General features: G+C 39.0%; 1 protein-coding gene across 4 annotated transcripts in view; it reads left to right on the top strand.

The window, feature by feature from the left end:
- The window catches only part of LOC101742811 (protein bunched, class 2/F/G isoform), a 171,584-nt gene extending 145,622 nt beyond the window's left edge, over positions 1-25,962 (top strand). For all 4 annotated transcript variants that reach the window (XM_062668560.1, XM_004932335.5, XM_012695659.4 and 1 more), the window contains 2 exons: positions 5,828-5,879; positions 24,284-25,962. In XM_062668560.1, the coding sequence (XP_062524544.1) occupies positions 5,828-5,879; positions 24,284-24,490 (259 nt within the window). In that variant the 3' untranslated portion in view covers positions 24,491-25,962. The remainder of the gene's footprint in view (positions 1-5,827; positions 5,880-24,283) is intronic.
- The last annotated feature ends 151 nt before the right edge of the window (positions 25,963-26,113 follow it).

Below are 26,113 nucleotides of genomic sequence, written 5' to 3'. Positions count from 1 at the left end.
CGATAATCTACTAGTAATCTTTTGCGGTATAAACAATAATAATTTTTTTTTTATTGCTTAGATGGGTGGACGATCTCACAGCCCACCTGGTGTTAAGTGGTTACTGGAGCCCACAGACATCTACAACGTAAATGCGCTACCCACCTTGAGATATAAGTTCTAAGATCTCAGTATAGTTACAACGGCTGCCCCACCCTTCAAACCGAAACGCACTACTGCTTCACGTCAGAAATAGGCAGGGTGGTGGTACCTATCCGCGCGGACTCTCAAGAGGTCCTACCACCAGTAAAAAACAAATGACTCTTTTTCAATCGATATAATCGTTGCTTGATGATGATAAAACGCACCTTCAAAATTTATTGTCGATGTAAGCACATTCCGTTTATTCGTTTGAATCAAGCTTCATTTGAACATAAACAATTGAGCTTTGTTACTTTCACTCCGTGTTTACACTTTGAATTCCGAATGAATTCTACAACTAATACACAATACCTAACATTTGTTATTTTTCACTGAGCGATGACTAATTCATTACATTTTCATGCGCTACGAATAATGTCTTCAGCGACCTTTGTTGCCTAATCTGCAATTGCTTTTATTAACGTCATCGCGCATGCAATTGTTCGACCGGTGATTAACGTTTCGTATATTTATTTTTTTACTTTATCGTATCAAAGTCTTTGTTGTTTTGCGCCTAGCTTGACTTGTACGTGATGAAAGACAGGTTTCACATTAAATGTCAACGGACAGTGAAGCTTCCTTTAGTAATGCATATAATCTTTATCTTTCTTACATTTTCACATTGTACCTTATCAACACATATGTTAACTTGTAATGTAAAAGCAATAAATAAAGGGTTTTGTTTGTCGAAGATCATCGAAAGTTGAATAAATAAATTTATTAATATTTTATTAGTTACTAGCTGACCCGGCAGACTTCGTAGTGCCTCAATCGATAATTATAAGACCTAAACTTTGGTATAAAATAAACTTAAAACAAACAAAAGAAATCCGACCGACGGGGGACATATCAAAGGGAAAAAAAATTGTTATTTTCATTTATACTCCGAGTATTTTCATATATATCTACCTTTTAAACCTTCTCTGGACTTCCACAAATAATTCAAGATCAAAATTAGCCAAATCGGTCCAGCCGTTCTCGAGTTTTAGGGCAATGCGTGAGCGAGCAGACCCGTTCTAAATAGCGAATAACAAAAGAGCTCCAGACGTTATAAAAAAGTTTTGTTCTTCACAAATGAAAACTTGAAGACGATGCCTTTGTGCCTGAGAATAAAAATTAAATCGTACGTGAAAGATGTTATTGCACTCGGATGTTCGTTTTCAGCAAAATCTACACAAACACGCACGTGCGTTACCACAAAACCTTTATCTTTGTTTTTTTCCCACAGTATATACTTCAGTCTTAACAATTTCTCCGAACATTCTCATTTGAACTGATATGTTATCCCTGCAATACTCTACGTTAACAGCTATTTCTTCTGTATAGGTTTCAATAGTTTTGAACTTGATTCTTGAACACTTAAATTTTACTTAAATTTCGGCGAGCCGTATGCTTTATTTTATTACTTAGTTGGATGAACGAGCTCATGGCCCACATCTGGTGTTAAGTGGTTACCGGAGCCATCAGATATCACAACGTGAATGCGGCAACCCAGTTTGAGACATGAGGTTGAAATCTTAATTGTAATGTATAACGGCTGTCCCATGAATAAATCGGACGCATGACTGCTTTGAGATTGAAATTGGCAGGTTGGGGTACCTGCCTGTGTGGTTCTAAAAACGGCTTACCACTATGAAAAACAATTATCACAATAGTATCAAGGCGCATAAATAAGCATCATTTGAACTTCTTTATCTTTGTTTTTGGTAATCACTGTTGAGAGATATATTTTTTTATTTAATTAAACAATCCCTCAAGTTACAATATTTATATTTGTCAAATCCGAAAGCGCAGGGAAAGTAAACATTTAATATGTCCGTGTGATATGTACATACATACATACATACGTACGTACATAACGTTATTATAAAACAAGGTGCGTGAACTTTAAATCATTCGAACAGCGTGAATGTATAATTAGTAAATTATGTTTAGTCGTTTATTTTACTGAGAAACGGTTGTCACCTATAAGACTTTCTCTTGTACTCGAATTTCGCCGCCTCCATGTATTATTTTTTTTTTTTTTTTATTGCTAGATGAGTGAACGAGCTCACAGCCCACCTGGTGTTAAGTGGTTACTGGAGCCCATAGACATTTACGATGTAAATGCGCCACCCACCTTGAGATATAAGTTCTAAGGTCTCAAGTATAGTTACAACGGCTGCCCCACCCTTCAAGCCGAAACGCATTACTGCTTCACGGCAGAAATAGGCGCGGTGGTGGTATCCACCCGCGCGGACTCACAAGAGGTCCTACCACCAGTAGACTTAACTACTTAATACTACTTAATAACTTACAAATTCATATATGAAATAGAAACTAGTACAAGCCTAAAATTTACTGTTTGAATACCTTATTATTAAATTATACTAGCTGCATTTATAAATTTGTATACTTGTGGCCAGACTGTGTGTGTGCACTGGTACCTTGGAAGAGATTTTTCAAAGAAATAAGCAGTGCCTTTGTACATAATTTTCCTATTACTCTGTACTGTGTCTTGTTTTCTGTGTGTACATAAATAAATAAATAAATAAAAATAAAATACCTTGATCTATCTTGATCTATATCTGTCACGAAGCAGTCATGCGTTTCGGTTTGAAGGGTAGGACATGACCCTGTCATATGTACATACAGTATTAATCTCAGCTATTATTACAAAGTTGCAATTATTACAGTATTGTAAAGTTTACTGGTGGTAGGACCTCTTGTAAGTCCGCACGGGTAGGTTCCACCATCGTGCCTATTTCTGCCGTGAAGCCAGTAATGCGTTTCGGTTTGAAGGGTGGTCAGCCGTTGTACTGAACATGAGACCTTAGAACTCATATCTCAAGGTGTAGGTGGCGGCGTTTACGTTGTAGAAGTTTATGGGCTCCGGGAACCACTTAACACAAGGTGGGCCGTGAACTCGTCCACCCAACTAAGCAATAAAAAAAATCCCGACTTCGCCGTCGAGTATGACCGATGCTAACAGGGTTGGTAACGTTCGTATCATCTGAGCCTGTCCAATGTCCACTACTAAATATAGGCCTCTCCGACTGATGTCCAGTGCGGCTGGTCCGTTGCCACCTGCATCAAACGTGACCCAGCGATTCTCACTAGGTCGTCTGTCCATCTAGTAAGTGGCCATCCCACATGGGCTCTTGTCATAATAGCAGGTGTGTCGAACGAAGGTTGTCGATCGGTCTTAGCAAAAAATATTAGCTTAAATGTCGAGAATTTGCTAATGTCACTACGAGTATACCATATTAAAATGGAGCGAATACCACTAACGAGATTATCTAAATTGATTATTTTCATCAATGAATATCTGCTGTACATATTGACAGAAAGTCAAAGTTTAATGTGCCGGCGATTGTTACGGAACTATAGTGCGCATTGCACTCATACTCGACCGCTTTTTCGACTTAATATTACACAATCAATCCACCAAATATTTGAACACGTCTGTAGCGTCAGTTATTCCTACCTATGCTGATAGCCTTGAGAGGCTATTTCAGCTTCTCCTTGACGTGTAGGTGAGCTCACGGGGCTCAAACTTGATGATGCTGCTAACACGAACCCTAGCAAGAGCCGTGCTTTGCAGAATTTACCACCGGATCGGAAACGCGACCCACTGAGAAGATCCGGCAAGAAACTCAGTGGGCTGTGTCTGTGGGTTAATTTACTTGCCGAGCCCTTCGTCGCAAGCGACGGGTTCGACGAGAACGATGACCGGAGCTTGTGGCGAGTTTCATTTAGAGTTATTGTTTATCTGTCAACCCGAATTTGTCGCCTGTTTATACGGCTTTGCCTCCGCACGTTTATTTATATAACTGTATTTAAATAGTTGCACGCAACAGAGCTTAAACGCAGACTTGCGGTTAAGAGGCTCTCGGTCCTCGCTCATGTGTAGAGCGCCGAACCGGTCGAAATCAATCCGTGGCGTGATCCTCAACGCTCCAATGGCCTCAGCTTCAGCTGTCGTGCTATTCACTACGCTGGTGCTTCTCGGAATACGTTCCTCACCCGCGAGAAAGTCAACTGAACGTTGTAACATGTACTGAACGATCCAACGAAATAAGGTTCGAAATAATCAAAATTTCGATCTTGTACTTTTGAGTGTTTCACAATAAGAAAGTGTGTAGTCAAATCCGTAGTGCAGTTATATGACTCTTTAACATAAGATAGACGCGTTGTATATAAAAATGTCACCCTACCAACCAATAGATATTCAATTGCCTTTATAATCGTACCTATCAGTTACCCAGAAGGAATCTTTAAATAAAATCAAAACATGATTGTGCAACGAATTGCTTAGTTATGCAATGATTTTGTATTAATTTAGTATTCTTTTTTCCACTCGGCGACTATGAGTCTGAGCGAATCAACATTTCTGGGTCAAATAACCATATCGTCTTTGGATTAAGAAATTTTTTAACATAATAATACTAGAATGAAATCTGTGAGAGAATCGATCTAGTTTTTTCAACCAGTCTGTGTAAGACTGCGTTATGGTTTTCTATTGTTTCTTGATGTGATGTGTTAATTAAGCGATACTAATAATGTATTGATAGATTAATAATCCAGACGGTTTATTTGCCGTTGCTGTAATCATATCCGCATTCGACGGAAGCTTCTCTATAAATTATGGTATTGTTACCAATCTGCTATTATTGTAAACAATCTATCACAATGCATCGATGTATTGCGGCCTTATTATAATAAAATAGACGATGACCGAGCTTTACTCGTTTTTTTTTTTTGATAAGTGGCTTAACAACGCTATCTACTGAAATAGCTTTGGTGTTATTGTGCCTTTAAAGCAGTTAGTTGAAATTATGAAAAATAGTATTAATATTCGCCAATAGATATCGGGAAGAGTCCTAAAGTTGATTATTGAAAACACGAATAAAACAAGATTTTCTGAAAATAAATCGTAGCTAGATCGATTTATCGCCCCCAAAATCCCCTGTATACTAAATTTTATAAAAATCGATGGAGCCGTTTCCGGGATTCAGGTTATGTATATTGAATTTATATACAAGAATTTCTCGTTTAAAGGTATAAGATTGTATCAATAAAAGCGCTGTTCTGTGGAGCGCATTTTTTCTAGCCATGGATTTTTTTAAAAGTATTTGGTATTTGCATTCGTATCGCATTCCAAAGTTGCGATAAACGTATTAACTTGGAATTTGCATGAACGAAAGACTTAGCGTACAATAAAATGTTTGTTCGAAATCGATAATCGACGGGTTTTTTCACGATATTTTACTCATAATAGAACCGCGATATCATAATCCAAAATCTGTTTTTTTTATTGATTAGCTGGGTGGACGAGCTCACAGCCCACCTGGTGTTAATTGGTTACTGGAGCCCCCATAGACATCTACAACGTAAATGCGCCACCCACCTTGAGATATAAGTTCTAAGGTCTCAAGTATAGTTACATAAGTATAGTTATGTATCGTATTTCCATGATAATTGATCGTCGATCAAAATATTCATAATAGTGTTGGTTATTCGTAACGCCCACACCGTTTCCTATAGGTATTAGAAACGTTTATCTGAATAATTATCGTTCCTATTAGCACCTCAGATATTTTTGAAATGAACCTCTTTTCACTAATTAGTACATTTGGCTAATAATTGAATTTTCTCTTTGTTACAGCGCATCAGGCACCAGCGCGGTGGCCATCGACAACAAGATCGAGCAAGCTATGGTAAGTTTATCACAGTTACTTGAATATATTTTATCCCCTTATTCGAGAGACGGTTCACACACAGCAACTTATAAAAACTAAATTCCATTAAACATAAGCACGTTGATAAAACGACCAGGATGTAAAGAAAAATACATAAAAATCCATACGTTGACAGGTATTCAGGTATAATATAAACTTTCGAATTCATTATTTTTTCTCGCTTAATTTGATATATAAAAATGTATATACATAATATGTATCACATAGTAATACATAAATTTAGTTATTAATTTACAGAAAAGTTGCAAAAATCAAATAAATAAATAAAAAGCGGATCTTAGGAATTGGATGGCATAAGTATAATATACATAAATATATTCATTGAGATCATTTCAAAACCGTACGTTTACCAGTTTTCCTAGATCTAATTACATAAAATTAAAACGTAAAACGTCTTTGAGGAATCAAAAACGAACAATTCTATGTTGTTGCGCTTCAATGATTATAATTCAGTAATGCTTCATTCCAAACACTTGACTTTTAATTGGGCCAATTATCGGACTTCACCATTCGTTCTCCGGGTAGGTATATCTCGGAATGTATTACACTAGCACAATCAGTTAGTTTTTACATTACGCCGTCCACTCGGTATGTGAGCTGTTCTATTGGTGCTGTGTCAGTCGGCCGTGATGGTTCCGCATACTCTCGATCCGAGGGTTCCTGGAACCCGATTCTTTGAAGATGCCGCCGCGACATAGAAAAAGATACTAAACTTTAACCAGACCCGAAGACTGATTAAATTTGTATAGCGTACGTAAAGCAATTTGTTTTATCTCCATTATTAAAATGTATGTCATTGAACTATTCTAATTCTCCCAGATTATCACAACATACTTCGTTAATAGTATATGCATGTCAAGAAAATGAAAATAATCAAGAGAATTTGGATCTGACTCATTTTAATAACACACTTGGCAATGTAACAACTATTATTATTATTATCATCGGGAAAATCTTTCTCTTTATTGTCGTTCCGTATGTTTTCGATGCTTTAATAAATTTTTCTCGACTCGTGTACGATTCTAGAAATATCTGGTACGTTGACTGATATTAAATGTTTGTTGATAAAGTGTATCTATCTATTTGAAGCACACTTGTTCATTTGCTATCTCAACAGTAACAGTGCAATTATATACAAAATTGTTACACGTCTCGTGTTCGATATATCAGCTTTTGTCTGTTTTAAACCCTACACATAAACTGTACCATGTTACCCTTGTTTCGGATAATGTGTCAAAAACTTTGGGTTCCTAATGATAATATTTCTTCTTCGAATGCGTCCTAGTTATCTTAAGTGTAATTGGATGGTTTATAGTTGACCACTTGCAATGGTTTTGGCCCACAGACACAGCCCACTGAGTTTCTCGCCGGATCTTCTCAGTGGGTGGCGTTTCCGATCCGGTGGTAGATTAGCACTTAAAACTTCGGTTTGAGCCCCGTGAGCTCACATACACGTTAGGGCGAAGCTGAAATAGCCTCTCTAAGCTATCAGCATAGGCAGGAAGAAAGGTGTTCTACGTTTTTCACTTATACATTTCCATTCCTATTTGAGCTGATTTTACATTACATAATAAGGCTTTTAAAGGCTGATCGTTGAATTTGTAGCCGTGAACAATCGAGTAGAGCAAATGAATGAATGTACCGTATCACGCAACTGCTGCGTAAAGATGCAATCTCTAGTGTATTTACCGCACTTCGTAATGCTTATAATTTTACCAGCACCGTTTCGCTGTGTTTAAATCTTTAAATCTCTAATAACTTATATTACGACAGGATGTGTGGCATCATGGTTGAGCCTAGGGCATAGATACAGATCTACTAAGCTGATTTAAACTTTATCTCAAGTAATTTATTAAGGAGTAGATGTTTAGAAATTTTGTGATGTTTATCTTAATACCAATAAGGTATCGATTGATAGATAAACTAACCCACCTTATAGCATGTGCCCTAGCTTTAAAATATGAGTATGTAAATTAGCATTTTTAAAAGTGTTATCATGATGACCTATATATTGGGACGCGTTGCTTCACAGTAATAACAAGATGAGGCCAATCGTGCCAGCGCACAACAACGCTTTGCCATAAAAAAACACAGCTCAAAATATTTCTACACATCAAGAATTGGTATTCCCACTAGCGGCAGTTAGCACTACTGAATACATAACACCGATTATTAAGTAAATAGCATTATGATAATATAACAAATGTACACATTATTGCTAACAACAAGAAAAACAGTAATTTTATACATATAACTAGCTGGCCTACCAAACGTTGTTTTGCCATATAAATTATTTCTAGGAAAGATAAATATCTTAGTTACCAACTGCAGCGCCATCTGCCGGGCTGATTTGTAAATGTAAATCATTCTCGAATCCACCTGAAGGTACACAGAAAATTTCATTAAAATCGGTCCAGCCAGTTTAGGAGGGGTTCTCGCACAGAAGAAATATATAAAGTTTTGATGTGCAATAATTTATTAAATTATCGATGGATTTCAAATCTTCTTTTTTTTCGAGTCCCATTAAGTTTAGTATCACTTATTCTTTCCAAATTCATGAACGAAAACGCCAGTATATCAGGATTTCGTTTTCTTTAAAATATTATTATATTTAGTAATGATTATTTGCAATTTTGGCATTACGATACAATTTGTGAAATTGCAGATTACAGAAACATAAAATTAGACTTTTGCGACCGCCTGTGGAAGTTATTATCGGTATAAAATTTTAGTGTTGCAATAAAATGTGTCCGCTTCTGTGCTCTGAATTTTGGCGATTATTTTCTTGTTTAATCAAATTAAACAATCAAGTAAATCGAAAATCTGAGTTGGCTGATTTGATTAAGTTATTGATATCCGATAACGGTCGAAAAAAATCATGTACCTACCTACGTGAAAAGTTAAATACTTTGTTAATTTTTAACTAATAACAAAAGCAGAGGTACCTGTTATTGTTTAACTACCACTCAGTTTTTTTTTTTTTTTTTTTTTTTTTTTTTTATGATTGAAAGTTTACTGGTGGCCCGAAGGCCTTTCCAGTTTCACCAGGACAGGTGGGCGAGCAAAGGCTCAGCCAAGAGGGGTGGGATTTGCTAACAACTGCCCGAGCGCCTCCGAAGGAGACCTAACAACTCAAGAGCAATTGTTTCGCGAATGAATCTACTACCGGATCGGAATCGCGACCCGCTGAGAAGATCCGGCGAGAAACTCAGCGGGCTGATGCATGGGTTAGGTTGCACGTCGACCTCTTTGTCGAGTTCGACGAGTACGGTTACCGGGGTCCCTAAGCCTGCCCCTAGTATTAGAGCTGAAGGCATCTAATGCAAAGGTTATTGGATCTGATGGATCCGTAAGGACGTGCGACCACTCAGTCTGTTGTTAGTCTCTGTATGTAAATATTGTTACAAGGGAAACATGGCTTTTTTTATAAGTCTTTATTAAAAAAACATGTTTCCCTCTATTCCCCATTATATAACGTGATATTTCATTTTGATTTTCACTACATTGAAGATGTGAGATTAACATTAAATGCTTTACTCTCACCAAGGCCGATGGCAATACAATAATTTGACTACCTTGGCCTAATACGTTGATCTAAATCACCAGGATGCAAAGATTTATTTACATTCGAATTCGGTTTGCTATTAAAGCGTGTTTTTTTTTTAAGTTTTTAAACTAAATCTAATTATAAAAATTATAAAAAATATATACATATATTATGTATATAATTGTCCCGTTTAGAATGTTTCTATTGGTGCAACACTTTGTTACATTAATCTGATTTTTAATACGCTTTTATTAGCTTCAGACGTATTTATACTTTACTGCGCTGACATAACAGAAAATGAATAACAATAATTTCGAACAGTAAGACGGCCGGTGTATTCGTTCGTATTGAGTGACTAGACCATACCGGCGTTCAAATCAGGAAGGCAGGTAATATTTTTTAAGTAAATACGCACCTCAACACCGGTCCCTTGATAAAGTAATAATAAAATAAGAACAATAAAAGTATAGGTGAAGGAACATGGAATATTAAAAAAAAAAATGTGCTTGTAGTGTGAATATGAATCCGCATGGATATTGCATATTCGTGAAGAAATCGTATGTTTCAATCTGTAGGGTGGGTTAGCATGAGTATATTGAAATTTCGACTTCCAATAGCTTCCAGTAGCTAATAATTATCTTCCTTAAATTTCTGTACACAATTTCTTCCACACAAGAGAATTCATGTGTGACTTTACAATACATTAGAGAAATTGAACTAGCAAATAAATGTAGATGACATTCACGACAACGATTCTTCAAAAGTAAGTTATTTCTTTGCTGCACAAAAACCGAGAAATATACAATTATATGCGTATCAATCAATGAAATTTATTGTGTTAAAAATTCAAGTGCAAGCTAGTGAGTGCGTGATTCTGATTAAACCCTATGTTCTAAAGACGGAATGTATGTACTTGAATCTATTTGAAGCTAACATTGAATAATAAATGTAACAATCATTTGTTTGTTGCTTAAATCTAAACATCATGTAACCGAAAGAGAAAAAAAATCATAATTGATACTTAACCTAATTAATGTTTTGCGACTGTAATATCCACACGCTTTTGTGTTGCTCTAGATTTTTATCACATCTCTCAGTTAGACGTTTAGAGCGCAATATATAACAAACCTGATATATATATTATTTAGATTTACTTGTGTTCGTCGATTTTTGGATTTACGAACGTTCTGCTTCATCGAATACTCTCTTCGAGTCAGTCCGGCTGCACTATCGGAGTCGTCTCGCATAGTCTATAATTATCCAAGCAGATGGCCTCAAGCGATTGACCCTAATCCGCCCTGATGCCCACTGCCATCGCATTATATTATTTTTATCTCATCGCCAACAAACTCGTGTTATTCTTCTAGCTCCATATAAAGGCTTTGATGCTATTATCTCAAGACGATTAGATTGTGGGCGTACTTGAGTCGTGCTATCATTCTGACACAATAGCCGTCTAATTACAAAATTTGTTTGTTATAATTTTACTTATCTTTTACTACGTTTTGCGTTTTATTTGTTTTATATTATTGAAAAAGATTTTAGAGATACGTACATACAGACATTTAATAGTTCCATGTTTATTTTGATATTTTTACGTCAACGTTCGACGCGATAATTATACATCGTGCAAATGTAAATTTATATTTTAATAAATAATTTTGAATTTAAAATTATTAATCGTTATACAATGTTTCTCGACGTTTTAAGTATTATTATATTAATTTTGCAATCGAAAATACGATAAAAAGACACGTAGGTAGTTAGTTAGCATTGTCGTAATAATTTCAATATGACATATAACGAGTATTCATTACATAATCGTTGGCTTCTTCAAGTTATAAAAACAACTGTCCTAATGAATATTTATACTCCTCCTCCGCATTGTCATTGAAGTCTCTCCGATCGTAAACAACAAAATGTTACCTATTTTACGTTTATTAATAATGTATGAAATGTTAGTGGCTAAAGAATCGAGCAAACGTCGTGGGACCAGTCCGTGAACCGGTCCACCTTGAAGCTCGCAATCTTATGTGAGCCGCGATGTACGTACACCTGTAGTTTGTATATTATTTGGGATCCTAAGGTACTCTGGTTCGGTCGTGTTTCGTAAGGCCTCCGTCGGGCGTTACGTCACCACGAATAGTAGTTATGTTTACGCGTAGCCGTCATATTGGTGCGAGTCGGACATAGCTCACGCACCACTGACCCGATTTCTAGCATCTGTTCAAACATAAATTTGTTTGATTCTACTACACAAACGTTTACGTTGTATATAGGTTTTTTTTTTATGGTTCCACCGCAATGATTGATGTTTCCACGGTTTTGTAACGTCGCGTCGCGTCGCTCTGAACGGTATACCGTTTATGTTGTTTTCGTCGTGTTTTCGAGATGTCATTAGCAAGTATTATATTCAGACGTGTGGCTCGTATTTGAAGAACGTTGCGTGTGTGTGAAAAATTTATTTTCCTGTAGCGTGACAGCATACGAATGCACACTACGCAAACGTGATTAGCATCGGACCAGTGCGGCCCCACGGGACCGGTTCTTAGAATAGACACGGAAGGAAAGCGTGCGTCTGGAGACACGTGCTCTGATAGTCCTGTCCACGAACACAAACAACAGAAAACACGGTCTCTATACGGACAGGAGGTCACACGATTCGGTTCCTCGAATTTCAAACGACTGCAATGAGCGTTGGGATAATTTAAAGTTGGAAGTAACTCCGCCAGCGCACGCGCCAGATCGATATCAAATCACGAATTCAGGAAACGTTAGTCGAGTTCTCTTCGTGCAACCTGCAGCCCTTAATGAAGCTGTCACAGCCCTATCGATATTACTTCGCAATTACAAACGAACGTTCTAGTCTTATCGTTAATTCGTTTCGGTTACGTGTGAAACATTTCCTTGTTCATAATCGTGTAGACGAGATTTTTTATCAAAATAAATAAATTTTGCTTGTTGTGTTCAAACATAATCTCTGGTTGTTTGTCTGCTTTAGTCTGAATAAGTAATCTGATGTTTACGTTTATATCACCTGTGTTTTTCAGCGCTAACATGATATTAGTATAAACGACCTTGGTGATAAGGAAACGCCGACAGCGTACTCAAAATAATAAATTATCTATTGATTATTCCTTTGGCCATTATCGCACATCGTAGTTACCTGAAAACTACACTGCAAGATATATCTTGTAAACATGTTTACTTTTTTTTTTTTTGTATTATTCTCAGGATTTGCTTATAGTTCGCAGTCACATCGCACTGCTTCTTATCTCTTGAAGTAAACACGCCTGGTTTCTGTTTACTTTTAGCAGACATTTGACAGCATACACGTTCAAGATAAGAGCTAGTTGAACGAGTATGTATGTACTATTGCGTTAATGTGTTTGTGTTCGGTTCTCGTTACTTCCAATTTGTTGAGAGATTTATTGCTAATACTAGGTTTTTTGAATTAAATTCACTTTGTACAAAACGCATGATTGTGTATCTAGGGTATTATATTAAGGGATATTCCCAGAGATGAAATCCCGTCGTATCATCCGGACGGGTACAGGCGAAGGCGGACTTTTGGCGCGTACTGCGGTACCGTAGGTCTGCTGTAGCCGGTGTGGTGAGGCTCGATGGGGCTTAGTCGGTAGTTGGTTATTCCGGACGAGCGCCTCGTACGCCTTTCTCAGAGACGTGGTCTCCTGCGAGGAATTGGGGGAGGTGGAGGAACCTTAGCCCTCCTCGTTTCCCTCTTTCTCTCTGGAGGCGCCGGAGTTCGACATAACTCGGTCCGTTACCCCCCCCTCGACCGAGTATCCGTAAATGGATTTTTTAACAGACTTCTTTTGTATACCAACAATAGCATTCCCAGGGAGAGTTACCGTCAGGGTGGCGACTCGTTCTATATATGTAAATATAGGATCATCGTCTCTCTAAAAATATATCCATAATTAGTCACTTTAAGAAATCGCTATCAGTGATGAGACCACTGGTCCAACTGGAAAGACCTCCGGGCCAACAGTAAATCTTCAATCATAAAAAAAAAGAATTACAATGAAACAGCGAAATGCCTTAATAAAGTAATAAGACATGCAAATTATGTCTGAACCATATCAATTTGTTTGTTTGTTTTGTACAATGAAAATTTAAATAGATAACGTTGTTTTTACCAAAAGTTTTTGACATAAGGTGACCCGTCTAGAACAATAAAAAATATGTAACTCACGCGCTTAAATTCGATAGCGCATAAGTTATTAGTGACATATGTACATACGTCCAACCATCTCTTGTTAGTGTACTGTATTTCTAGATTAATCTCTCTGCATTACGAATAAACATTCAAAATGACACGATGTCATATCATGAGAATGAAATTAATCCTATGTACGAGTATTGTAAAGGTAGCGTGGGTAGGCCTTCCACAAGGTTGACTGACGACCCGTTGAGGGTCGCGAGAAGCCATTGGATGCAGTCAGGACCGCTCGTTGTGGCGAGGCTTGGGGGAGACCTATGTCCAACTGTGAACATTTGTGGGCTGAAAGATAGACGCGGATTGTAAAAATTTGAGTTCTGAACTCATTGAGTAGCGATGGAGGAGACATGATCCGTGACGTAAATATAGAGCGTGCTAAGTTTTAAATTTGGAAGGCACACGTGAAAACTGACGTCATCATTAAGTATAATGCGTTTACTGTCTTAACATGTAAGAATAGCCTTATTTTAAAACAGATTTCAAATTATTTTTTGTGTTCAATCAAAATATTCAGTTAATGATTTTGTTTGTAGAGTAATCGAAAATTAGAAAGTTTACTAAATCTATTGAAACGTGATCATGCATATAACACAAAATTACGACACAAATTTTCCGTGCGTTTCCTCGTTATTCTCAAGTTACAAGTTTACGGACAGCCTGTTATATGGTCTCTAACAAAATACATTGTGCCGATGATATCATATATATACAATACCGAGTGAGCGATTCATTCCACCTCGGGTCAACCTCCGGACTAAGATTACACGGTACGTACGACTCTCACTAATTTTCTCTTGTTTTTTTGAAACTTTATCGCTCTTATTATGAACTTAGTACGTCAATGTGTAATGTTTACACGATCGATGTTTTATGGATTAATTACGTTTCTTGAGATCGTAAAAATGTTCAAAGGCAGTAAGTACTTGATAACATGATAATATAATGAAATAACGGCCGTCTAATGTAGTGGTAAGTGACATGGTCACTACACAAGGGGGTCGCGGGTTCGAGTCACGCCAAGGGAAGATATTTGTATGATAAATATAAATGTCTTTTCCAGGGTTATGGATGTATATTAAATATATGTATGTGTATAATAAAAATCTTACATTTATATCCGTTATCTGGTACCTGTAACACAAGTTCTTTACGAACTTATCACGGGACCAGTTAACGTGGCGTGATTGTTAGTAAATATTTATTTATTTATTTATTACAAAAAATAAATAAAATACATTGCGATTCGACTGGTTCCCGTGAGCATATTGCACGCCTAAGCTGTAATGTTTTCTGTCTCGTTCAATTCCAAACGCTAGTGAATGGGCTGAAGGATGCTTTTGCAATGGAAATGCCTTTTTTTTTTTGGTCAGGAGGAAATCGCCGGACTTCCGCCCTCCACTGGGGATAAAGGGCGGAGCATGTCAGAGTCGAACTGACTAAAACCTCCTGTCGCTCAACAACCAACGTCCAAACCTCGCATGAGACAGAACTCATGAAGAGGCAAAGGGGGGAAAGTGAAGCGTTTAGTGCGGAGCACATCTCTCCCATCACCCTCCCCCTCGGGACGCCGGACTGGCGGTCGTCGGCGCCACGACCACCAGCCCTCTCGGTCGGCAGGCTATCCGGAGCCCGCCTATATGGCGCCGGTTAGAGTGAGCTATCCTACGGAATACCCCGCTGGGTCAGAACCAGCGTGGGTCGAGGATAGCCGGCCTTCCATCACCCGGATGCTCTTGCGTAAAACGCGTGCAGAGCAGCTTGCACGTCGTCTTCTTAGGCCCCCCTCGCCGGTCCCCAGACCGACATGTGAGGGGGGACCCGAAACACTTAGAGGGCCAGGGTTTGGGCGAGATCCGCCTCCCTGGCCCCCGCTCGACGGCGGCGGGATTGTGCGTCTCTCACGCGCCCTGCCGCCTCCTTCTGCGAGATGGTGCACTCGCAGAAGTCGAGCATCGCCTTCCACGACTCGTCGTCGCCGAGCATCGATGCCACAACACTCGGCAACGACAAGTCGTTTAATGGAAATGCCTAGCACAAAACGATCTCGCCAATGTTTTCCAGCGTTCGTCGGCTACTGCGCTACGGACAAAACTGTTTAGGCGAAGGTATCAAAATGTACAGAAAACCAACCAGATGGTCGGATCTGGTTAAGAAAGCGGTTGGTGGTAGTCTGTACCATGCGGTCCATGCCACCCATGATTGAACACTATTGTGGAAAGTAACATATGGTCGCGATCTTCGGCAGTGAGGGAACGATGAAGAAGAGAGATCAAAAACTATATTACTTTCTGTTGTACCAATTTAATTCTGCAGTGTCTATGCGGAGTCTGGAGTAGTACTGCTTCACGGCAGAAATATACAGGGTGGTGGTACCTACCCGCGCGGACTCACAAGAGGTCCTACCACCAGTAAAATAGGCAGGGATCGATCGCGACTTATAGTAATTTTGTTGCTGCTATAGAATAGAATAGGAATCTGGTGATTGACAAAAACGATAATTACTAGTTAACGTTACATTAATAAAAATACTGAACATAACTTTTCGGACCGTCCCGAGAATTCGTTAGAATAATAATAAAAATAAAGTAAAAAAATCTACCCACGAAAACTGTTACGTCCATTTTTCGAGTAAGCATTAAAAGTTCATTGCAAACACAGTGAAGCGTACCACATATTTCAACGGTGATTATTACATAACCGCTTACGGTGATGTGGACTTTGATTGTAACGCCAAATTTCCTGAAATAATAAATACCTCATACATAATAATTGCTATTTTGTAAATTGTTCCAGCAAAAAAGTGCCATGAATCAAAACAATGTTATGTTGTTTACCTTTACTAATACAAAAAACAAAGAATTTGTTCAGTTCTTAAACAAAACGCGGGTTTCATGAAATGTGTCACTTTATATAAATTTTATTAATAGTCTATTGTTCCTTATGTTAAACGCAACTGCGCAAATAATGTTAGAGTGTGTGAGGAGCGGCTTGAAGAAATAAAATAGAAAAAAAAAACAATTTTAACCGTGTTTGGACATGTGTTTCGTGCATATTTTCATATTTGTACTTAATGCGCAGTTACGTGTTTGTGTATGCTTTGGTTAATTTGAAAATGAAAAAAAAATACTAAATCGATTGCCATTGAAAGTAAAACAAATAATAATTTAAATAAAAATCAAAGGCTGATAGATTAATTTTAAAATTACTGGTGGTAGGACCTCATGTGAGTCCGCACGGGTAGGTACCACCACTGCGCCTATTTCTGCCGTGAAGCAGTAATGCGTTTCGGCTTGAAGGGTGGGGCAGCCGTTGTAACTATACTGAGACCTTAGAACTTATATCTCAAGGTGGGTGGCGCATTTACGTCGTAAATGTCTATGGGCTCCAGTAACCACTTAACACCAGGTGGGCTGTGAGCTCGTCCACCAATCTAAGCAATAAAAAAAAAACTATATATGACTAGGTTTTCCAAGTGCTGAGGTAGGTATGAATGATTACATGAAGAAACTTCTTTTTTATGTTTTCCGAAATAATTCGTTAAATTCTACCTACATGTGTACCATTGTATGCGCAAAATGGGCAAGTCATTATAACGGCATTAAACTAGATCTTAAGAGAAGGTCACAAAGTATAAAATGCTTTCGACTTTATTTGAACGAGTATCACGCGGAACATTCTTTATACATATTTGTCGTCTCCGTCAAGTCGTAAAGGAGGTTTGTTTGAATCGCAAACAACGCAGATTAGTGAAAACAGAAATGAGCTGTGCGAGTAGAAATTCACACTAGTCTGACCACTTTTACACATGTCATCCGGACGACTCGACCGCGCTTGCGTTTCGTTTGGATCGGTTCACGCTGACATCCGCGGTACCACACATACAGTACACCTGGTCTTAATTGCTGCCATTGGCTCTGTCGTTGGAAAAATAACATTCAACCGTGCGTGACCTTCAGTTTTCTCATTTATTAATTACTAGCTGGCCCGGCATACTTCGTAGTGCCTCAATCGATAAATAAAAGACTTAAACTTTTGTATAAAATATACTTAAAACATACAAAAGAAATCCGTCCGAAGGAAAAACAAAATTGTTATGTTTATTTAATTCCGAGCATTTTCATATTTATCTACCTTTTAAACCTTCTCTGGACTTCCACAAATAATTCAAGACCAAAATTAGCCAAATCTGTCCAGCCGTTCTCGAGTTTTAGCGAGACTAACGAACAGCAATTCATTTTTATATATATGGATAGATAATTGGCGTATATATTATACGATGAGCTGATTGATTTTGTGATCATTTGGTAACAAAGTCCTTAGAAATCATCACGTGTTGTTTACATTTGGGCAACGTGATGAATTAATTGATGTAGTCGAATTTTATTAAGAAAAAAAGAACATTGATGTCTTAACTTGAATCGAACATCCTCTGGTGGTTTGTAGCCTTGGCTGCTCTATTACGTGTTCCGAAATCGATTCCTGGAGCTTAGTATCTTTACTAAAGATTAGTATCTCTACTAAAGATGTTTTTCATTCGAGTTCTGGGTGGACTTGTCTCGTACTCATCAGACAGCAGAGAATTATATTTTATTTTGATGACAACATACGATATCTATAAATAAATATTTATGTTGTACTACTTTTTTAATTCTGGTTTTTTTTTTCAAACATGAAAGCTTTCTGCTCCAAAGTTGGGTGTGCAATTCAAGTTGCAGCATTTCCGTGTATTCGGCTAAATCGTGTGTAAATGTGTTCAGTGTTTTGTATTAACTAACTGTGTCGACGTCGCCCTAAACACGTCATTACGGATCCTGCCGATCCATTAACGGTACTTTTAGATACCACAAGCACCGGTCACCGTCCTCGTCGAACCTGTCGCTTGCGATGAAGGGCTGGACGAGTGAATTAACCCATAGACACAGCCCACTGAGTTTCTCGCCGGATCTTCTCAGTGGGTCGCGTTTCCGATTCGATGGTAGATTCCGCGAAGCACTGCTCTTGCTAGGGCCAGTGTTATCAACACTCCCGGTTTGAGCCCCGTGAGCTCACCTACACGTCAAGCTGAAATAGCCTCTCAAGGCTATCAGCATAGGTAGGAGAAAAAAAAACTAACTGTACGGTATACAATCATCCAAGAAGCCCTCACAACATTTTTTTCCCGTAAATACAAAGTAAAAAGAGCAATAATAATTCGTGAATATTCATAATAGTGGTTAACATACCGCAATTAATATTTTTAAAGTAAACTGTTTTTTTCTAAATGTTATTCGGAGTCATTAGTCATTCGTGTGATCAGTTTCTCGTGCTGTACCTACGACATAGAGGTGATGTCATTTTAATTTACATCTCAAAATTAGAACGTAGTCACTTCATTTGCCGTTATTTAGAGTTAGCACTGTTTTGAATGTATTTACTGACTTAACTAATTTATTGGAATAAAAATCTGGATATAAGATATAATCCATAATTAATTGCCACAATGGTATTGACATGAATAATGTTATGTCTTAAATAAATTATTAATTTAGTTGACTCTATAACTGACTCGGAATTTCATCACCAAAATCTATAATTTTTTTTTTTTTTTTTTTTATGATTGAAAGTTTACTGGTGGCCCGAAGGCCTTTCCAGTTTCACCAGGACAGGTGGGCGAGCAAAGGCTCAGCCAAGAGGGGTGGGATTTGCTAACAACTGCCCGAGCGCCTCCGAAGGAGACCTAACAACTCAAGAGCAATTGTTTCGCGAATGAATCTACTACCGGATCGGAATCGCGACCCGCTGAGAAGATCCGGCGAGAAACTCAGCGGGCTGATGCATGGGTTAGGTTGCACGTCGACCTCTTTGTCGAGTTCGACGAGTACGGTTACCGGGGTCCCTAAGCCTGCCCCTAGTATTAGAGCTGAAGGCATCTAATGCAAAGGTTATTGGATCTGATGGATCCGTAAGGACGTGTCTAGGGCGTCGACGGTGACTGGCTCCTGCATGATCAGGATTCGGGGAGTAGTCAGCGGCGGTAACGATAAGGCGATTATCATGACGCATAGCCTTATCGAAGTATCGTTCCGACGCTGACTTCATGTATTTCCGAATTGATTCGAGGCCCAGATCGTCGTGTAGGTCAACGTTCCTCACGAACCACGGAGCCCCGACAGCTAACCTGCAAAAGCGGGATTGTAGGGATTGGAGGGTGTCTATGTGTGTGCGGGCCGCGTGAGCGAACACCACACTCGCGTAAGTCATGACGGGCCTTATGCAAGTTTTGTAAAGTGTCACCTTGTTCCGAAGGGACATTTTACTCCGCTTACAGATCATGGGGTAGAGTCTACCGAGAATAAACGCGGCACGGTCACGGACTGATTTTATATGCGAGCGGAATGTCATCGATGCATCCAGGGTAACGCCCAGGTACTTGACCTTCCTGGCCCAGGGTATGGGTTGTCTAAAGAGAGTAATCGGGGGTGTGAGATTCCTCCTCCTAATCCGGGAGGAAATCCGTGTGGAGCTTCCCCTCTGAAATAGCACCGCAGTACTTTTCGATGGGTTGATGTCTATGCGCCATTTTCGGAACCACTGTCCTAGGGCTAGGGCTGCGCTCTGAAGCTTCTTCGCGATTAGGGACTTATTTCTACTAGAATAGTAAACAGTCGTGTCGTCGGCGAATAAAGCTAAATGGGTCGGCGGCGACCGGGGAATATCGTTGACGAATAAGCTAAATAGGAGGGGTGAGAGGACAGAGCCTTGCGGGACTCCAGCTGTGAGAGGTCGTGGGGAGGAGCGGGTTCCCTCGACTCGATATCGAAAAGAGCGGTTCGACAAGAAGTCCCGTATGATGAGCACGAGACTATCCGGCACGCCCATGTTGAATAGTTTGAAAATCAAACCATTGTGCCAGACTTTGTCGAACGCTTTTGCGACGTCGAAGAAGAGAGCTCCTGTGTATAACGGTTTTGGTCGATTAAGCCCCACAAGAATGTGCTCCGTGAGGCGGTGCACCTGTTGAACGCATGAGTGATTTGTACGGAATCCGAATTGTTCATCGATGAGAATGCCCTTAGATGAGACGAAGTCTCTGAGGCGTTTGTAGAGCAGACGCTCATACAGTTTGCCTAGAGACATGAGGAGGCTAATCGGGCGGTAGCTCGTCGGATGATTTTTTGGTTTACCGGGTTTATGTATGCCGATAACGTCCGCTTCTTTCCACACCGCGGGAAAGATACAGTTCGCCATAGCGGCATTGAAAATAGATGCCAACATCACAATGAGTTGGACGGGTAGAAGTTTAATAACGCGGTTAGATATACCGTCGGAACCGGGAGCCTTGCGAGGACGTAGGTCTTTGATCAAGTCTTTAACTTCCATCGGGGTGACGGGTGGTAACGCATCCGAGGGTGGCAAGGAGGCTCTGCGTTCTACCTCACTGTCTACTAATTCTACATGAACAGGGTCCACGGATTGAGTGCTGGGCGTGCACTGGGTTTGCAATGTATCGGCCAGCAGCTCTGCTTTTTCGTCATCATCGAACGCGGCGAGTCGGCCTGAGGGGCCTACGAGGGGGGGCATAGTTACTACCGTATCCGATTTGAGAGTACGAGCTAAGCGGTAGTAAGACCTTTGGGAGGGCGCGAGTCCTTCTAAGAAATCAGACCATCTGGCATCTCGGACTTCGGCGATGCGAGACTTTACGTCGCGTTGTAGGGCACGCATTCGAATACGATTTTCCGCGGTAGGATACCTGTCGTAGGCGCGTATCGAGGCGTTCTTAGCTCTAAGGAGTTCCCTAATATCGTCGGACAATTTGAAGCGGTGAAGGAAGTCCTCCGCTACAACTTGTTTCGATGACCTATCTAATGTCGACGTGATGTGTGACGTTAAGATGTCTATGGCTTCAGCGGTATCCTGAGGAGACGGGGTAGAGTCGGGGTTAAACGGGAGCGATGGTGGATCAGATTCAGCCAGGCTGATGCCCAGCGTGTGCCAATCCACCACAGTCCTCGTGACGGGAACGGAGTCGGGAGCGCGACCGAGCTTCATAACGACGGGACGGTGGTCTGAATCTAACTCTGAAACTACTTCGATCGAGTGTAAGCTCAGAGTTACGTTTTTTAATAACGCTATGTCGAGTATATCCGGGAAAATCTATAATGTTTTTCGCTCACTACAAAGTCGGCGCATGAAACAAAAAAAAAACCTTGTGAAAAATTATATTAACGTTCACAAAAAGTCACGAAGCGGACGCGTTAAATTAAATTTATTATTATGTCTTCCACGTTTTAATGTTTGAATCTTCCGAAAATATCAAAACTTCGATGTTATGATGTCCTCATTCTTGAACCCAAACATATATGTATGTACACACATATATATAAACCTCATTATATACGAACGGAGTTTGTAAGCTTAAGTCATAAAGCACAACAAAAGAGCCGCGACATTCTGATCTTGCTCCCGTGTGACGCACGAGAAGCGATTAATAAATTACATACAAGTAGATTCAAGATCTTGGTTCGTAGTTACGGACCGGTATCGTCTGGTTCTAATTAAATACAATGCGTATTTCAATCCAACTGCATAGGACAGAGGTTGCTTTTTTTTTTTGCTTCAATAAAATGTTTTTCTATTTTAGACACACCTTCGTTATGTCCTTAATAAAAAAGACAAACACTTATCGTTTATCAAACAGATAAATCATTGAGCTAACACGTTTGTCGCAATGACCCCCTTATACTTATTAATTTTCAATGCTTTATCATTTGTTACCTACTGACATGAAAACGAATTTCGTGATAGCGTTGTTTAATTTGTAGACAACGCGCTAATACACTCGAGTAATCATCTGTTTTCCTCTTGTGCAAATTTGCATATCTCGCTAGTTCTACGCGAACCAGTTCGAGATGGATCGCTACTGTATCGATAGTTGATTTAGGCGCCACCGTCAATCCGGTACAGTGCGATTTTCGACGCTAAATGAGATACGAAACGAACTAAATGCGATTCAAACACTCGAATTCTGCTAATTGAAGGTCGCGCTCCCACGCGTCCCGACGCGATAAATCTTCTAATTATATCCTGGTCTAATTATAACCTGAACAAATCTGCCGACGCCAATTTGAGTCAGTCTTCTCTCTGTCTAAGTGCATGCTTGCTCTGAGTCAGAGTCTCAAAAAAAATCTAAACTGCTATTCTTTTATTTTCATTACGCTTATCAAAAATATGTATATGAACGCGCGCTTAGTTGAATGATTACGTGAAGTGTTTAAAGAAATGTAAAAGCTCTCGCGCAAATATCAACGCTGCTCGTAAGCTGTGCGAACAAAGTCCACAATGCTAATCTTAACATCAAATAGAAAACTGTTGTCGTAATAATATAAAAGGGGTGGCCCAATTATTTATTGCTATCCGCATTCTCGTTGTCTATTATCATAAAAATCTTAATTTAGCTCTGTGTGATTGGCTTTTTGCTGTATCAATTAAAAATCATGTCCGTTACAGTTTTCACAAGACGTTGTGCAAAACATTAAAGAGTGTTGATGTGTTGATCAAAACAACGCAACAGAAATACTCCATCGTGGAATTTAACACTGAGTAACGGGTGTTATTATGAACGGCGTCTTTGTCTTTATCGAGAAATATAAATTCAATTGGATTCGAAATTGGCACCAGCACGTATCTAGAGTTGCCCGAAATAACACCCTTCTTGGCTTTGTTCTGATGTAGTTGATATTAGATTCTTAATACCTAAATGTTTTCCTCCTAAAAGGGCTTATATGAAAATGTAGCCAATGCTCTTGAGAACATCATTTGAAACTCTTTTACATGATCGTACCTGAATACGTTTTTTGTACATATAAAACTTGAAATCTCATGTAGAATTAAAATTAAAGTGTTTAAAGTTAAAAACGCTTTATCGAATGTGCAAAACAAATTAATAGTAAACAAGAGCCGGGAAGATATCGATGTAGGTTGCGTCGCTGAGTTCAGGGTGCACGGACGATACGCGTGGCGGTGACGTGTCGAGTGCTCACCACCATTTTAAATAGGACGTGCACGCGAGGCAGACCATCAGTCGCCCGGTTGGACGCGCCGTCGCAACTACATAATATATACCACGACAATTACTAGTTGCTAGTTATCGGCATTCGCGACTTAGCTGTCGTCGGATACGCTCATACGTTCAGTGACCCTGAAATATTAGTGCACCGCTCGAATATGATTGACGTCGTGCAAAAACCTAGAGATGCCTGCCTCTACGAAATCAGACAGAGGGGACAAAAGGAACCCTGTTACGTGGTCGTGCCTAATCCAAAAGTACGTTTCGAATTTTGGGAAATAAAGTTATAACGAATTGAATAAAAAACACGTTTTATCAGTTTTTGTGAAGGCCAGTTCAATAAATTAATTAATTTCGGTCGTTTTATCGTGTTTAGCCTTAAGATACTATTTTAATCCAACCGGTTTATAAGTGCGTTGTTTTTTTTTTTGTTGTTGTGTTTGTTCATTTTAGCACACTAGTTTTTTTTTTTTTGATCTTCGTTTTCATTCGAATTTTACAAGTGAGTTTTTGTGTTGTTTCAGGATCTGGTTAAGAGCCACTTGATGTTCGCGGTGCGCGAAGAAGTCGAGGTACTGAAGGAGCGCATCGCCGAACTGATGGAAAGGATCACCCAGTTGGAAGTGGAGAACACTTATTTGCGTGCGCACGCGAGTCAAGATACGCTAGCGCAGTTGCCCGCGGCCCAGGGCAACAAGCCCGCCGCGCAGCCGCAACCCCCGGTGTCGTAAAATAGCGGACAATCGCCGCTGAGCCCGCCCGCTGGCCCCAGGCCGCCCCAGCCCTCGCCCCTTTCGCCCGGGGCTCACCATGGCTGTGCTATGTTAATTCGTAGGTTAACAAGAACCAGAGCGCAACGGACGATCGCCGAGGATGGATCCTCGATACCGTCCCTCACTAGACATATCGTAGGACGGTACGCGCGCACGATTAAGCTTCAAAATACAATACATACATTTATTTTCTGTTTTAGTCATATTTAGGGTGCAGAATTTCGTGCTAAACTGCCATGCTTTAGCTATGCGTCTCGGCAACGACTCTTTAGTAGCGTTACGATGTTATTTGCTGTTCGTTTAATAAAATCAGATGTCGCTATCCGCATCATGTATTCCAATTAAGGTAAACGATAAGACGGTGTGTTATAAATAAATGTATTAAAATAGTTGATACGCATCAAACAAGGACTGTGTGTGTTTATTTATTATTTGGTATATATTCTTTTATAAATGCCTAACGTTTAAGTTGTTGCGATTTGAGTATACTGTGTTATTATGTTTAAATCATACACGTATCGTAACCTCTTGAGGTCGGTAACAATGATCTGTAATGTGTTTACTGAATGATTACTTGGTTCGTGTTAAGTTTTTTATTATTATTATTATTATTATTTTTAAAGTATTGTGAGCGTTCGTATGAATCGTCGCATGTTGTAAAGTTTGTACGAAACATTTTAGATTAGAAATGTTGCGAGCACGACGCCTCGTCTGGTTAGCTGGCTTTAGTCAATTTTGCACGCCCTAACAGAAGAAAAAAAAAACTCAAAAAAAAAAACAAAAATATTTTTATTCCAAACCTATATCAATAGTAGAGATTTTATAGAGATATATTGAAATTTGTATTTTAAAATGATTAAATTGTTTGTATATAGTACAAGTTGTAATTGAATTGTGAGTCGTAATTGATGTACATATATAAAAATAAATAAAAGAATGCTATGTTTATGGAACCGTAATTTGCCTTCCGAGGATCGAATCCCTTATTAATTGAGATGTTTAAAACTAAACTTATAAGTGAAACTGTACGCTGTATTTAGATTAGCTTCATTGTTCAGCCAACAGAACAAAACAGGGTTGGACCGGACAGCCAGCTGATGTTTGATACTGAGGTTTTAAAACCGTCTTAGATTGCTTTGCCGGTCTATCCGTACATCTAATGTATTTAGAAGTAGAGTTTTGTACAAGCCCTATCTACTATCAAGTGTATAGATTTCGTTTTAGTTATTCGTGATTATTGTGAATATACAGTAATTTTATTCGTAACAAAAAAAAAAGAATTAAATATGTAATATTAAATTAGTTTAGAAAATAAATTGAATTATATTAATGATACTGAAATTTGTAAATATAAATGTAAACAGAAGTCCATTGTAGCTTATGTTGACAAGAAAGGTTCCTCGTATCCAATAAATGCAAAACTACTCAAATTATTTGTTTGTTTTCAACTTATTCCTTAATTTTTTAAGTAAGAAATTGCCTTAAACGAATTTTATACCCTATTCGAGGTAACTGAAGAATTATATGTAATTAAATTAAGAAATGAACAGATGGCAATAAAATAACAATTTTATTAATGAA

Source organism: Bombyx mori, chromosome 5, assembly GCF_030269925.1.
Source record: "Bombyx mori chromosome 5, ASM3026992v2".
Lineage (NCBI taxonomy): Eukaryota > Metazoa > Arthropoda > Insecta > Lepidoptera > Bombycidae > Bombyx > Bombyx mori.
This window is presented reverse-complemented; position numbering and strand designations above follow the sequence as displayed.